Source organism: Oncorhynchus keta, chromosome 4 (assembly GCF_023373465.1).
Source record: "Oncorhynchus keta strain PuntledgeMale-10-30-2019 chromosome 4, Oket_V2, whole genome shotgun sequence".
In the NCBI taxonomy this organism is placed as follows: Eukaryota; Metazoa; Chordata; class Actinopteri; order Salmoniformes; family Salmonidae; genus Oncorhynchus; species Oncorhynchus keta.
Genome location: NC_068424.1, coordinates 49120663 through 49137770, shown reverse-complemented (window position 1 = coordinate 49137770; position 17108 = coordinate 49120663). Strand labels below are relative to the sequence as shown.

Genomic DNA, 17108 nt, shown 5'->3' with positions numbered 1-17108 from the left:
TTCCACCTATCCTGTTTTTACAGGAAGATTCTTTACAAATGCAGGGATGGCCAAAAACCAGCTGGAAACTTAGTAAAGCGGGGATCTCATGGTGAGAGACAATTTAAGAGCTAATAGAAGACGGTGAGGCAGAGAACCATGGTGGATGCCATGGGGGCCAAGAGGATTTAATACAGTAAATCAAGATTACATTTATTGTGATGCAACCATGTTGAAGTCTCATGGTAGTTCCCTGATAGAATTGTGTGTTGGGATGGTGTTGGAGGGTTGTTGGTGTGGTGGGTTAGGTGGGATGAAGGGGGTTTGGTGTCAGCCTATATTTGTGGGTTGAGAGAAATAATAAGAAAATGATACTACTGCTTTGCAGAAGCCTACTGTTATTTTCCACAATGCTTTCAGATCAGTGGTCAGGAATATAAGTAGAGTAATATTGTGTCTATATATTTCCAAAAACGGAAACACTCTTGTGGAAGACTTATTTTCCACATAGTTAAGTAAATATTGTCAATTTATGATGATGAAGGGGTTGTGTACCTGTGTATCGGTGGAGGCTGCTGAGGGGAGGATGGCTCGGAATAATGGCTGGAACAGAGCGAATGGAATGGCATCAAACACATGGAAACCATGTCACCTAAAACCCTCACAAACTTCTACAGATGCACAATTGAGGGCATCCTGTCGGGCTGTATCACCGCCTGGTATGGCAACTGCGCCGCCCACAACCGCAGGGCTCACCAGAGGGTGGTGTGGTCTGCACAACGCATCACCGGGGGCAAACTACCTGCCCTCTAGGACACCTATAGCACCCGATGTCACAGGAAGACAAAAAAGATAATCAAGGACAACAACCACCCGAGCCACTGCCTGTTCACCCCACTACCATCCAGAAGGTGAGGTCAGTACAGGTGCATCAAAGCTGGGACCAAGAGATAGAAGCTATTTTTCAATCTCAAGGCCATCAGACTGTTAAACAGCAATCACTAACTCAGAGAGGCTGCTGCCTACATACAGACTTGATATCATTGGCCACTCTAACAAATGGATCACTAGTCACTTTATTAATTCCACTTTAATAATGTTTGCACATCTTGCACTACTCATCCCAGATGTATGTACTGTTTTATACCAACCACTGCATCTTGTCTATGCGGGTAGGTCATGGCCCATCCATATATGTATTTGTACATATTCTTATTCCATCCCTTTAATTAGATTTGTGTGTATCAAGTAGTAGTTGTAGAATTGTTAGATTACTTGTTAGATATTGCTGCAATGCCGGGAACTAGAAGCACAAGCATTTCACCATACTTGCAATAACATCTGCTATCCATGTGCATGTGACCAATCAAATTTGATTAGATTGTTTGATATATTCAATACCATTCTGCTCCAGCCATTACCACGAGCCCGTCCTCCCCAATTAAGGTGCCACCAACCTCCTGTGCTGTGTATAAGATGCTTTATGACACAGTAGACAGGTTTCTGTATGCAGGTTTACTGACTTGAGAAAGACTGCTGCACACAGAGCTGAAATAAATAAAAGAAATAATTTTATTATAATAATATCAACAATTATAGTAACAATCATAAAAAGATCGCTTATTTCGTTTTTTTTGGTCATCTTTATATAACTTTTAATAAATTGGTTCCCTTTATATTTTGTGTATAAGACTTTGGTGTTCCACTGAATGTCCTGGTAGCAGCATTCTGTATCCATGGTATCGCACAGGAGCGTCATCCCCCGGGTCGTTTCTATAGCAACGCATATATGAAGAGAAGGCACCCTTCCCCCACGCGCCCGTCATCACCCTCTGATCCTATAAGAAGAGGGCATTCTGTCCTGGCAGTGGGAATTGGGGAGGTGTCATGGCGCTGGTCTCCAGTTGTCTTTGGTGGTCATTAGATTTGGTTTGTTTTTTGGTACAGCTCGGTTTGTACATTCCAGTTCTTAAAGCTTCCGTCACTTCAGTGAGTTGCCGGGGGAGGTTGCCTTGGGGATAATTTAGGCCTCTAGTCCCTTTCTAGATCCCCCCAAATGGTCTTTGGTGCCCTTACACTCACATACTGTACATACATTCACATTCATTCACCCCAAGTCTCACAGATTCTTCTCACCCAAGGGGGGTGAGACAGAGAGAAGTGCGTCAAAGCAGTCCATCCATTTTTCCACAGTGCCATTCTGTCTCGTCCTGTACTGTGGCTTGATCACCACTCCACTGGCTTCCTGTGTTCCTCGCGCTGTTTGTCCACCGGTTGCTCCACAGTTTCTCTCATGAAGCCACTGTCTCATAGACTTTCAGTCTGTCCACCTGTCTGTCTCTCCTGTCTCTGTCTTTTGGTCCATTAAGTGGGTATCATCCAGTGAGTCCTGGACAGCGTCAGATAGCTGAACTGGTCCAAGCCTGTGAGTAAGGTTGGGTCTATCACGGTGTAGCTAGCTTAGCTACGTTTTAGCCCTCAGAAAGAGTTTAAACCCGCAGTTTCGAGAACACACTGCACTCATTCTTGTTTAGCAGAGCAATAGTGTTTACCTTAAAGCATGGCTGCTTGATAAACCAGCAAAGTGACCCTTTTTTTGTTTGTCCGTTCTAAACTAGTGATTAACTGGCCAGTGAAAGTGCAATAGCACCATTATGTTCAAGCTTGGAGGTTGGAGGGAAACGAGGCCTACACAGGTTGGAAAGCCTGGTTATCAGTTTAGCTAGCTTTCAGGGGCCTTGTCATAGTGTCTGGGCCTGGCAGGGGAGTGGGCCAGGTTGATGGGCTAGTTGTGATAGCAGGGCTTCAAGCTAGTGGCCTTCAGTCAATGGACAGAGATTGTGGAGCCTAGGGCAGTGACGGCTTCGCAGGGCCAAGTGTCAAGTTAGTGGATGTACTGTGGCACTAGCACAGTTAGTAAACCTACCAATCAGGGTCCAGAGGAGGGTACATGTTATCCCAGTAGCGGGAAGCGTTAGGTGGGGTCAGGAATCTGGGTGTATCACTGGCTCACTATCTGGGTGTATCACTGGCCCACTAGCTTCAGTTATCCCATTATCGATTAGCTTCAGGTTAGCCAATTAGCATGTATTAAAGTCCAGAGGAAGGGTCAATGTTATCCCATTATCGATTAGCTTCAGGTTAGCCAATTAGCATGTATTAAAGTCCAGAGGAAGGGTCAATGTTATCCCGTTAGCAATTACTGAATAAGCAGGTACAGGTGGCAATGGGCAGTGGATGGAGGGTAGCCATTAGCGTTAGCTGCTAGCGGGGCCCGGTGGCACGGACCCTCTTGCTCCTCTTGTTGACCGTTGTGAAGCGGAAGGGAGTGGTTTCAGGGTACTCCCCGGGCGGGAAGCGCTTCATGAAGTGGACGTCCTGCTGGTTGGGCAGCGTGTGGGGGCCGCGGCGAGGTCGCCCCCGCTTGGTGAAGCCAACGTACCAGCCTGCGTAGCGTGATGACATCAATGCGGTGTAGTGGTTCTCTAGAACCTTCTCCACGAACACGCAGTCTTCACTTTTATTACTGGCCTTCTGAGAGAACAGAGACACGAACACACACACACACACAGACACACACACACACACACACACACACACACGGATAGAGAGAGAGAGAGAGACATGAGGGAAGAGGCAGATCAGCAATCCATGTGAACACATTCAATCTGAACAAAAATCAAGGAATGCTCAGGAATGCTTCCAAACAGCACTTTTTTTTGGCATATTGTTGTGATTCATGCCATAAGCCTAAAGATGCTGTAATTGTTTGAAAACATGAGAGAACAGAAGAGGTCTCACCTTTCCCACCAGCTTGCCACGGCGGTTCATGCACAGGTAGAAGTTGGTTTCTTTGCCACGGATTCTCACCTGGCTACCAAAGGTGTCGGCCTCCACTACAAGCTGGGCTTGTGAAGGGACAGACAGAGGGACAGACAGACGTTAGAGCCACAGACAGGTAGAGCACCAAAAACAAAAGGGACAGGAAAATAAGGGAGGAGGAGGGGACGCAACTTGACAGAGTGACAGATTATAGCCTGGGTTTGAACTGACAGATCAATCCCAGGCAGATGGCGAAGCGAGGACAGGCAGACATTTGGGTGAGTAGATGGTTAGTTGTCAAAGAAGCCTGTTCAGAGACGGTCTTACGGGAGGCTGGTCATTACAAGTGGGGCTCAAAAAAAAAAGACACAGAAAGACATGAGGACAGCCGACACAGAGCGAGGCTACAAAAGAAGAATAAGTCTAGCAAACACTGCAGGGGGGATTGTTGTTTTTAGAGTGTGTGTGTGTGTGTGTGTGTGTGTGTTCATCATGCCATTGTGAAGCTGATTCAGTGTATATTAAAGTACTGCTCCCCTTCTCTTGTAATAACACTGCGCTGACTCAATGTCTTTAGAGAGAGCGCTTGTGCCTGTTTTTAAAAGAAATCCCTGAAATGGTTCCTACATGACCTTAGTCAACAAAGGGGTCACAAGAAATCAATACCCTTCTCTCTCCCTCTTCTTCCCTTAACACTCCCCTCCTCTCTCTCTCTCTCTCTCTCTCTCTCTCTCCCACTCTACATGTTTGCACCTTCAACCCTCCTCTCTATTCTCCCCCTCGTTCTCTGTTCTTTTTTCCTCTCACAATGCTTTACTGCCATTGCCTGATGGCGTTAACCACTGTCTTTCTTCTTTTGAGAACCACTTGTCAAGAACAGATCTGCTCGCGGAGCAGTAATAAGGCTGGCCTGGAAGTGGTATGTTTGTGAAGAGCACGGTTGTGAATGGGAGAGCTGGTAACATGAACCCCATTCAACTGCACAGAGGAAGATGAACACCAGCATTAACGTTGGCCTTTTTTCCCCCTGCAATGGATCCTCTGCGGTTTGAGAATGGGTTGGGCATAATTACAGACAAAGAGAGAAAGGGGAAGGGGGAGGAGTGGCAGAGGGATGGACGAGGGAGGCAGCCTGCTGTTTTAAACCCAGAGAAGACAACGGGGAGGATGAAAAATCAATGGATAGATTGATGGAGGAGATGAGTTTCTAACACTGCCTAACACTCTACCTGGCAGCCCCCCCCTCCTGCTTTCTTTCTCTTTCACTCTTTCTCTGTGTGTCTCTCTGGTGAATCATTGAGTCAGCAGTTGGTCGATGAGGTCTTTGTGCTCCGGAGACGAGCTCCACTGCCCACTGCCAAGGCTGGGAGGATTGAGGCGTGTGTGTGTGTGTGTGTACTTATGTGCCTGTCTGTGTGTGTGTGTGTCTTACCATATTTGTCTCCGTCCTCTCCGCGGGCACTGATGCGTCTCCCCAGCACCTGGACGTGTTTGCCGCTGGTGCGGCTGTAGAGCTGGTAGACCCGGTGGTGCCGCCGGCTCATAGCATCTCTCACCCGGGTCTGGTTCTCCACGTGCACGCTGAAGTTAACCCCATCCACGCCAAACACCTGCTGCACACACGGGACACACGGGTCACAATCAGCATACTGCTACTGCATGCTCTCTCCTATCCCCCACTCCCTCCATCCTTTGGGGAAGGATACGAGGACACGATGAACAGCAACACGATGCAAAAATCTGAAGGTCCTAAATGCCTTTGTCAAGACGCGTTCACTGACATACACACATATCCATACAAACATGTACTCACACACACACGCGCATATCTAGCTTCTCACCTGCAATGGATTGCACATCACCAGCAACATCTGGATGCATCTGGAAAGAGAAAATAGGTTCAGTATATCTCCGATCCAAGAATTCCTCTCCTTCCATCCTTCTGATCCCTTCCCCAACACTGAGACCAATCCTTGGGAAACCAGAGAGAGCTTCTGGCTGGACTGCGGGACTCCCCGCTCCCTCAGATATTACATTTGTTTTTACATGTTATCATTTAGCAGAGCCTCTTATCCAGAGCAACTTACAGTACTGAGTGCATACATTTTAATACTTTTTTTTGTGCTACAAGAGACAGACAGTCGCTGGTTCCCAAACCTTGTCACCCTTATTCTGATGTCAGCAGAACCACCAGCCTTGACACTTGACCTATGAAGAGGTGTCTATCAACAGACATTCTGTAGGTGTCTGTCAACAGGCATTCTGTAGGTGTCTGTCAACAGACATTCTGTAGGTGTCTGTCAACAGACATTCTGTAGGTGTCTATCAATAGACATTCTGTAGTTGTCTGTCAACAGACATTCTGTAGGTGTCTATCAATAGACATTCTGTAGTTGTCTGTCAACAGACATTCTGTAGGTGTCTATCAATAGACATTCTGTAGGTGTCTATCAATAGACATTCTGTAGGTGTCTATCAATAGACATTCTGTAGGTGTCTATCAACAGACATTCTGTAGGTGTCTATCAATAGACATTCTGTAGGTGTGTGTCAACAGACATTCTCTAGGTGTCTATCAACAGACATTATGTTGGTGTCTATCAACAGACACTCTGTAGGTGTCTATCAACAGACATTCCGTAGGTGTCTGTCAACAGACATTCTGTAGGTGTCTGTCAACAGGCATTCTGTAGGTGTCTGTCAACAGACATTCTGTAGGTGTCTGTCAACAGACATTCTGTAGGTGTCTATCAATAGACATTCTGTAGGTGTCTGTCAACAGACATTCTGTAGGTGTCTATCAATAGACATTATGTAGGTGTGTGTCAACAGACATTCTGTAGGTGTCTGTCAACAGACATTCTGTAGGTGTCTGTCAACAGAGATTCTGTAGGTGTCTGTCAACAGAGATTCTGTAGGTGTCTATCAATAGACATTCTGTAGGTGGGATTAGTTACAGGATGGGGTGGTGTAGTTGGCATGGCGACATGCGAGACAGACAAACAGACAGACATCCAGGGTCAGTCTGGGACAACACCCAGAGCCTCCATGTTTTCCTCCAGCAGATGCTCCATCAGAGCAGCTGGGAAACACAGACAGGGAAACCCTCTGACTGACACCTCTCCCACTCAACCACCTCTTGACCCCTACATGACTGTACTGTGCCATTGTGTAAGTAGCCATAATATCACTTGTGTGTGTGTGTGTGTGTGTGTGTGTGTGTGTGTGTGTGTGTGTGTGTGTGTGTGTGTGTGTGTGTGTGTGTGTGTGTGTGTGTGTGTGTGTGTGTGTGTGTGTGTGTGTGTGTGTGTGTGTGTGTGTGTGTGCGCTGTGGAGAAGAGCATGCACTGTCTCTTATATCTCTCTCTTTCTCTCTCTCACTCTCTGTGTGTTCTACACTACAGCATGGAGAGGCAAGCTTGTTGAGTGAAGTGTTGCCAAATGCAGTACATACCTGTTTCTCTCTTCTCTCCTACCTGTTTCGCTGTCCTCTCCTACCTGTCTCTCTCCTCTCCTACCTGTCTCTCTCCTCTCCGACCTGTTTCTCTCTACTCTCCTACCGTTTTCTCTCTCCTCTCCTACCTGTTTCTCTCTCCTCTCCTACCTGTTTCTCTCTCCTCTCCTACCTGTTTCTCTCCTACCTGTTTCTCTCTTCTCTCCTGTTTTCTCTCTTCATCCTCACATATCCCTAGGTCTACCAGTCCCCCTCTCTCCCTTCCACTGTCCTCTCTCTCTCCCTCTCCCCCCTCCCTCTCTCTCCTGTCCCATGCTCAGTGTTTTGGGATGGAGGAGACTCCCCCACACACTGTCATGGCCTCACACACACGCAGATGTGGAGATGAGTAAGCTGACAGCTGGACTGAAGAAAAGACTGATGCACTGCAGGGTGAGAGTGAGAGAGAGGTGTCTGTGTACGGGGAGAGATAGGGAGAGACAGGGCGGGGAGAGAAACAGGGGTGTCCCCATTGTTTGTGGTGTGAGAGACAGGAAGACGAGAGTGTGAAAAAGAGAAAGGTCTTGCATCCATCCACTGATGCGTACTCATAGACATACATGTACCTCACTCTTGACTCACTCAACCCACACCAACCCAAAGACACAAAGAAGCCAAACTCCTTCCTATGCAACGGCACACGGGTGATCTTTCCCTTGGCTGGTGTATCAGCTCATAGGGGCTGCTAACAGATGCAGACACCAGGGGAACCAAAGCTGCATTCTGCCTGCGCAGCTGTAAAAGTGGCGGTGTCTTGTGCATTGTGAGGACTCTCAGCTGTTAAAACATCACTGCTGCGCCGCTGCCCGAGGACACGGAGAGAAAAGTGCTTCGGTTCTGGATTCTACCACTCTCTTCCCGACCACAGACACTCACAGTATGCCAGTGAGGAAATGGCGAGCAGAGAAAGTGAAGACAGAAGAAATGGAGAAGAGAGGGAGAGTAGCAAAGACAGAGATGAAAAGGGACTGCAAGAGGGAGGTAATAGTTCTATAAGAAGGACCAATGGGGAAACCTGGTTGTCCGTTGGACCTGTGCCAAAACAAGCATCAAGCCGACATCATAAACCTGTGTCTCTGAAGTTCTCCCATGTTGAGTAGACGTTAAGGTAGAGTGGGCCTAAATACGGAGCGCCAGGGTGGAGCAATGGCTGAGGTAGTGGGCCTCACTGTTGAGAAATGGTTTGAGTGGTAGGCCTCAGTGCAGAGCAGAAGGCCTCGGAGAGGAGTTGTGGTTTGAAAAGCAGAGCGGTAAGTCTCAGTGGTGGTTAAAGCAGTAACAGGCCCCAGTGTGGAGCAGTGGTTAGAGTAGCAGCGGGTCCCAGCGTGCAGCAGTGTTTTCAAAAAGAATAGCACTGTTGGTCTCATTGTGGTGTTGTGGTCAGAGGTGAAATAGGCCCCAGTGGGGAGCAGTAGCTCCGAGTCTAGACCATTGAACCAATGCTTGAGTTTGTGTAGAGCAGCCATTAGACAGGCGAACTAATATGTTGATGATCAAAGATGTAATGTTAAGTGTGGAGCGGTAGTTAGTAGCCGTGGTCTCGGTGAGTGAGGGGGAAATAAAAAAGAGCCTGCATGGCAGAGGAGAAGATAACGTAGAAGAGGTGGTGGAGAGTTGAATCTTTCTCTTCATCTGACAAGAGAGAATGAGCAAGAGAGGGAATGAGCAAGAGAGAATGGGCAAGAGAGGGAATGCGAGAGAGAGAATGAGAGAGAGAGAATGAGAGAGAGAATGAGAGAGAGAGAATGAGAGAGAGAGAATGAGAGAGAGAGAATGAGAGAGAGAATGAGAGAGAGAGAAGAGAGAGAGAGAGAGAGAGAGAGAGAGAGAGAGAGAGAGAGAGAGAGAGAGAGAGAGAGAGAGAGAGAGAGAGAATGAGAGAGAGAGAGAGAGAGAGAGAGAGAGAGAGAGAGAGAGAGAGAGAGAGAGAAGAGAGAGAGGAATGCAAGAGAGGGAATGAGAGAGAGAGAGAGAGAGAGAGAGAAAGAGAGAGAGAGAGAGAGAGAGAATGAGAGAGAGGGAATGAGAGAGAGGAATGAGAGAGAGAATGAGAGAGAGAAGAGAGAGAGAGAGAGAGAGAGAGAGAGAGAGAGAGAGAGAGAGAGAGAGAATGAGAGAGAGAGAGAGAGAGAGAGAGAGAGAGAGAGAGAGAGAGAGAGAGAGAGAGAGACAGAGAGAGAGAGAGAGAGAGAAGAGAGAGAGAGAGACAGAGAGACAGAGAGAGAGAAGAGGGAGAGAGAGAGAGAGAGAGAGAGAGAACGAGAGAGAGAGAACGAGAGAGAGAGACCGAGAGAGAGACTGAGAGAGAATGAGAAAGAGAGAGAGAGAGAATGAGACAGAGAGAGAATGAGAGAGAGACAGAGAGAGAATGAGACAGAGAGAGAATGAGACAGAGAGAGAATGAGACAGAGAGCGAGAGAGAGAGAGATGATAACTATCTGGAGATGACTGCCATCTGGGAGAAGTACATTGGTCACAATGAAAGACAAATGAAATCCCTGGCTTCATTCTGTATCCTTTTACATAGCTGCAGTTCAGTATTTCACATTTTCAATGAAACATGGTTGCAGACTATGATCAAAGGATAGTTTGTGATAGTGGTGGATTCAATGCAATATATTACTGTACCGTACATAATATAAACCTAGATCCAATTGAAATGGTCAACATCTACACCAGTAATAATCAGTTATAAACCGTGTTTATGACAAGTCATATGGGTGGCACAGCCCCAACCCTGACCCAGTGACCCCGACTAATTAGCCAATCACCTTCTTTGACACGTTTCTATGGTGACCGATGGGAAGAGATGAGACGTCGAATACCCAGGCCAGAGCATCCATGAACCATGCCCATCAAAAACTGCCGTGTCCATATGGTCAAAGACTAAACAACACACTGCAACAATCAAACAGAATGTGCTTCATATGGCAATAACATTCTTGATAAATGGTTAGAGGGACTTACAAGACAGCCAGCGTGGAGAGAAGGGACCGCATCGCTTCCCCCCTCCACTAGGGAACTTCGCCCAGAGTCAATCGCCTCGCTCGTTCAGAGCCGGTCCGACAGTCCGGAGAGTTCACTTGTGTTTTTATAATCCGCTGGACGGAGTGGAGGGTCAAAGAGTCAGCGGACACTCCCGTTGGCATCGGCGGCGTGGGTGTGAGGGCGCGGGCAGGGCAGGTTGTGTGGCGGGGGGTGGCCGTGCCACTGTGACTGGAGGGCTTACCTCTCTTGGCTGTCACGGTGGCCGGTGCAACGGGGAGGGGCGGGGCGCGGGGGGAGGTTAGGTCATCAAACAGTTGCGCACCTCCGGGCTCGAGAGGAACAGGTGAAAGCGCGTTCACGACTCATAGAGGCTAAACTCCAATCGACTCACCTGCTACGTATCAATAATGAAACTAATGTCAGTCAAAATCACTCCAATGTGATTTATTGACGATGTTTTCTCCCGGTAATCTTATGCGTAATCCACGTTCGTATTGGTGTTTTAGTGCGACAATAAAGTTTATACTAGGTCAATAACTTTATTCTGAGAGAGGTCCACATTAGAGACGAATTTGAAGAGATGAGACGCAGAATGAGGGATGGTAAAGGAGGAGTGGTTGTCTGGACGCAGGCTGGAGCACGCCCAAGGTCTCTAGTCCCTGCGAGGCAATGCCAGGCGCTGCGGGAGGCGGGGTACCTGGACGGGTTGGAGGCGAGTGCGGCGTGAAGAAGGGGCCTCTGCGGGCGCCGGGTGCTGCAGGGCGGGCTCGGTCATGGCTGCGACCCCACGATGGGTCACGAAGTCTCTGGCCCCGGGGACACCGAACAACAGTGTCAAATAATGTGGATAAGAGCCCGTAGCGGTCCAGCTCAGATGGAGATGGAGAGAGTTGAATGAAAGGGAGGAGGGGAGGGAGATAGAGGTAGGGATGGAGGGAGGGGGAGTTGGAGTTGGAGAGGATGGGAACAGCTGTGACTGGGTGGCGGACCCAGCCACCCGCGACAGCACGGAAATGGCAGGCGCTCTCTGCACCTGATTTCTCGGACTTCCCCGACCGTTTCAACCGCTGGTTGCCTGGCTGCGGTCCTCCCTGAGCTCCGGCACAATACCAGCCAAAACAGAGCGCGATGACATCACCTCAAAAATGTTTGAAGGAAAAAATGCAATCCGATCTTTTTAGTAATTTTTTAAACGTAGAAAGTTAGCACTTTTCCTGTAAAGGCACCAAAGTCCGGATGGCTCAGTTGGAACCGACCGTTGCAGTGCAGAAGACAGGTCCACTTCTCCTGTCTGTAAAGAAATACAAGTGAATGCATGCGCTTCAACGACGTTTACCTAATCACATTGACAGACCACTCCAGAACCTGCACCGTCTCTCCCCTCTCTCTCGCTCTCTCTCACAGCCTCCCTCTTTCATTCAGTGACGAGAGGAAAGCACAGGAGAAGATACAGAAAGAACACAGCTGCGTCTATTCTCCAGCTACCACATGTATATATAAAAGCGTTCTCCTTCCGCAAAAAGCTCGTCTTTACGGTGGATGGGAGTGCTGTAAGGGAGAGGCGAGTCATTCGGCAGGCACGAACCTCCAAGAAAAAAACAGAACAAGATTTTAACAGCCGTGGATCAATCCACCCCTCCCTCCCACCAGCCCCCCCTCTCTCGCGTCTGCTCTCTATCTCTCCCCCGCTTCCCCTCTTTCTCTCTCTCCCTCCCTCCCTCTCTCTCTCTCTCTCTCTCTCTCTCTCTCTCTCTCTCTCTCTCTCTCTCTCACACACACACACCACACACACACACACACACACACACACACACACACACACACACACACACACACACACACACACACACACACACACACACACACACACACACACACTTATTGGATGAAAATGAGATTAGTCAGTCGCTATGTGATGCCGACCAACTACACCAAAGGCGAAACCGTGTTGGAAATGTCACTGGCTGCAACAAAGGAGGAAGGGGGAACAGGGCTTAGTTTTTACAAATCTCCACAAAACACGGGTTTATGTGGGTTTCTCTGCGCTTTTGGAACCTTTCACTAGTCATTGGGGAATAACAGGGGCGAGTCACTTTTGCCCTCCGATTACTTCTCACCTCAGTTAAAAAGAAACCCGACCACTGCCACCCCTCTGCCCCTGACCCATGGTGGGGAGTGTGGGCTTAGGCGAGACCGCCAGAGCGGGGTGGGGGGGCACGAATAGCAGAGCAGACCCTCCAAGTAAATAATTACCGCTTTGAAAAGTGATGTTTTGTGACTCTTCGTTTCATAACTTATAACTTAAACCTTGAGGGGAAAATGAAACAGAGAATGAGAGACAGTCCGCTTGAAAAGCGGGAGGGCGGTATGTAAGCATGGACTCGGATCCAAAACGAACATTTCTCAGGGATTTCGGCAGCAACGCCCGCTCTGCGCTCCCAACCCTCCCTCTCACCGCCACAGAACCGCAGACGGTCAGCCAAGCCAACACAACACTCATTCCATACCTTTCATTCACACACACACACACACACACACACACACACACACACACACACACACACACACACACACACACACACACACACACACACACACACACACACACACACACACACACACACACACACACACACACACACACACACACACACACACACACACACACACACACACACACACACACACACACACACACACACAGGAGAGATTGGGTTCTCACTCGCTTGTGTGTGCTGGAAATGGGGGGGCAGATATCTTGGCTTTTCAATGTTGCTCGTGTGCGTTCACACACACACACACACACACACACACACACACACACACACACACACACACACACACACACACACACACACACACACACACACACACACAGGCTACGTGGCTTCATAGGGCTGGGTAGGGGTACTGTGGTTGACTGGCTTTAAGTCATGCTCAAAAGAAGAGCTCCTGGCCCTCCTCTCCTACTGGCCCTCTTCCCCTCCCTGCACCTGTGTCTGGGTGGATAGTTTGCTCCTCTGGCCTGCCTGGTGTCCAGCTAGCCAGGCCAGGGCAGGAGGGCACTCATTTTAAACCACCTGGTTGACCACAGCCCGCTGGACCACAGGTTCAAACAGACGCACACCGCTGCTGCAACCACACACCACGAAGGGAGCAAGAGTCATTACTCGTGGCATCCGTTTTCTCCAGCTTGCTCTTGGTCATTTGTGCTATATTAACATGCTCTTTATTAGACTGACCAGAGAGCTGCAGAAAGGCCTCATCATGAGGAGTGACTTCAGGGAGTCTATTTCACTTTGAGCGCCTTTTGTGGGTGTCCAGCTTTGCAGTGGTGTAAGAAAGGCGTCACCTTGATGAATGAGGTTTTGATGTGCTGGCTGACAGCCATCGTGTAGTCAGCTTACCAACAGATTCATTTTTATTCCGAATGGGTGAAAGATAGGTCTAGAGCGAAATAGTCAACTGAAATATGAGTCCACATCGAAAAGTTCCCCAGGGCTTTCAGTTGTCTACCTTACACACATTTACATTTTTCTTCCTTTTTTTCCCCTCTCTCTCCCTCTCTCCTTCTCTACCTCCCCCTCCCCCTCCCCTCTCCCTCTCTCTCTCTCTCTCTCTCTCTCTCTCTCTCTCTCTCTCTCTCTCTCTCTCTCTCTCTCTCTCTCTCTCTCTCTCTCTCTCTCCTTCCCTACCTCTCCCCCTCCTCCCTCTCTCTCTCTCTCTCTCTCTCCTTCTCTACCTCGCCCTCCCCCTCTCCTCCCTCTCTCTCTCTCTCTCTCTCTCTCTCCTTCTCCACCTCGCCCCCCCCCCCTCTCCCCTCTCTCTCTCTCTCTCTCTCTCTCTCTCCTTCTCTACCTCGCCCTCCCCCTCTCCTCCCTCTCTCTCTCTCCTGCTCTACCTCGCCCTCCCCCTCTCCTCCCTCTCTCTCTCTCTCTCTCTCCTTCTCTTCCTCACCCTCTGTCACGCAAGTCTTTCCCTCATTCATTTTCTGTCTTCCCTATCGGTCTCTTTAATCCCCCCCTCCCACTGTCGCTCTGTTTGCAGGGAGGGAGTGTATTGATCGCCCATGTCTTTGCCTCCGCAGCTCCTGGCTATTGATCCTCAGCTAAGATGTTTTACATGCGTGTGCGCACACACAGGATCATGTGTCAAAATGCTCAGTTGCCGATTATGTTGGCTACCACGGCTCAAAGAAGAGATCTCAGTGACTTTGAAAGTGGGGACTCAAAGGAGCATAGGGGGTTTAAAGGTGTGTGTGAGAGATGACACTGCAGTGGATAGCAGCTGTTTTGTGTGCTACTGACCTATTCTGCTATTTGGGGGGTTACGCTGATCTTAGCATTTTTGCACATAAGGTCTCCGCCATCATTTCCAATGACCGAAAACGTCTTCTGGACATCAGAACAGCGATCACTAGCCTAGATTTGAATAACAATTTCTACTTAGAGTCAGGCAGCTCTGGACGTTTTGCTTACTCTGGACCGGGCCTGCGATTCAAAAGCGGAAGCGACAACGCAGGAGAGGCAAACGAGCTGGCATCCTGATGAGACTATGTTGTCGAGCAAATAAACCGCCTCTACCCTCGTTCTATTGGCGAACGTACAATCACCAGAAAACATGCTGGACGAGCTCTCCTCAAGACTAGCCTATCAACGGGACCTGAAGAACTGTAATATACGGTGTTTTCGCAGAGTCGGAGCTGAACAAGGACATGGATAATATGCAACTCTCAGGTTTTTCCATGCGTTCTCTCCACTGGACAGCAGCCTGGGGTAAGGTTAAAGGGGGAGGGGTGTGTCTCTTTGTTAACAACAGCTGGTGAGCGATCTCTAATGTTTTAAGGAAGTCTTGACTTTTTGCTCGCCCGAGTTCGAATACCTCATGATAAGCTACAGACCATACTATTTACCAAGAGTTTTAATCTATGTTTTTCGTAGCTGTCTATTTACCACCTCAAACCGATGCTGGCCCTTAGACCACCGCACTCAATGAGCTGTATAGGGCCATAAGCAAACAAGAAAATGCACATCCAGATGTGACGCGTCTGTTGGCCAGTGATTTTAATGCAGGGAAACAGAAATCGATTTTTACCTCATATTTACCAGCATGTCCCTTGTGCAACTAGAGGTGACACAACTCTTCACCTTTACTCCCGAGTGGTGCAGCGATCTAAGGCACAGGTCTAAGGCATTGCATCTCAGTGCGAGAGGCATCACTACAGACCCTGGTTTGATTCTAGGCTGTATCACAACTGGCCGTGATTGGGAGTTTCATAGGGTGGCACACACTAATTCATTATTGTAAAGAAGAATTTGTTCTTAACTGTCTTGCCTAGTTAAATAAAGGTGAAATAAAAAAATAAAATGAGTAAAAAAATACTCCACTCCAAGAAAAGCAAACAAGGCTCTCCCTCGCCCTCTCTGACAATAACTCTATCCTTTTGATTCCTCCTTACAAGCAAGAACTCAAACAGGAAGTACCAGTGACGAGCTCAATAAGGAAGTGGCCCGATGAAGTGGATGCTAAGCTAAAGTACTCTTTCGCTAGCACAGAATGGAATATGTTCCGAGATTCATCCAATAACATTGATGAGTTTACTACATCCGTCACCGGTTTCATTAATAAGTGCATCGATGACGTCACTACAGTGACCATATATACTGTAAATATCCCAACCCGAGGCCATGGATAACAGGCAACATCTGAGGGAGACACTAATCCGGATGCTTCTAAGAAATCCCACTATGACCTCCCACGAGCCACCAAACAGGTAAAGTGGTAATACAGGACTAAGATCGAATCCTACTAAGCCGGCTCTGACGCTTGTCGGATGTGGCAGGGCTTGCGAACCATCATGGATTTAGAAAGGTAAACCCAGCTGCAAGCTGCCCAGTGATGCAAGCCTACCAGATGAGCTAAATGCCTTCTCGCTTCAAGGCAAGCAACACTGAACCATGTATGAGAGAACCAGCTGTTCTGGGCGACTATGTGATCTCACTCTCCATAGCCAATGTGAATAAGCCCTTTAAACAGTCACAAGGCTGCGGGGCCAGACGGATTACTAGGACGAATATTCAGAGCATGCGCTGACCAGCTGGCAAGTGTCTTCACTGATATTTTCAACCTCTCCCTAGCCCAGTCTGTAATACCTGTATGTTTCAAGCAGACCACCATAGTCCTTGTGCCCAAGAACACCAAGGTAACCTGTCTAAATGACTGTCCCCTTGTAGCACTCACATCTGTAGCCAAGAAATGCTTTGAAAAGGCTGGTCTTGGCTCACATCAACACCATCATCCCAGACACCTTGGACCATCTCCAATTCACATACCGCCCCAACAGATGCACACAGGACGCAATCTCTATTGCACTCCACACTGCCCTCTCTCACCTGGATAAGATAAATGACTATTTGAGAATGTTGTTCATTGACTACAGCTCAGCGTTCAACACCATTGTGCCCTCTCATCACTAAGCTCAGGACCCTGGGACTGTACACCTCCCTCTGCAACCGGATCCCGGACTTCCTGACAGGCCGCCAGGGTAGGCAACAACACACCTGCCACGTTGACCCTCAACATGGGGGCCCCTTAGGGTAGCATGCTTAGTCCCCCACTGTCCTCCTTGTTCACCCGAGACTTCATGACTCTAACACCATCATTACATTTGCTGACAATACAACAGTGGTAGGCCTGATCACAGACGACGATGAGACCACCTATAGGGAGGAGGTCAGTGACCTGGCAGTGTGGTACCAGGACAACAACCTTTCCCTTAACGCTGGCAAGACCTAAGAGCCGATCGTGGACTATAGGCAACGAAGGG

At 48.6% G+C, this 17108-nt stretch overlaps 1 protein-coding gene across 5 annotated transcripts; it reads right to left on the bottom strand.

The window, feature by feature from the left end:
- Positions 1-3030: 3030 nt before the first annotated feature.
- On the bottom strand, positions 3031-11890 carry fgf18a (fibroblast growth factor 18a). Of its 5 annotated transcripts, none has more exons than XM_052508628.1 (6): positions 10262-11890; positions 10066-10180; positions 5643-5682; positions 5234-5414; positions 3781-3887; positions 3031-3513 (listed from the first exon to the last, which is right to left on the bottom strand). In XM_052508628.1, the coding sequence occupies exons 2-6, from the start codon at positions 10167-10169 to the stop codon at positions 3244-3246; spliced, it is 702 nt and encodes a 233-aa protein (XP_052364588.1). In that variant the 5' UTR covers positions 10170-10180; positions 10262-11890; the 3' UTR covers positions 3031-3243. The 5 variants fall into 5 exon arrangements, with proteins under 5 accessions (XP_052364588.1, XP_052364596.1, XP_052364593.1 ...); XM_052508636.1 differs by having other exon boundaries at positions 3031-3510; XM_052508633.1 differs by having other exon boundaries at positions 5234-5411.
- Positions 11891-17108: the final 5218 nt, after the last annotated feature.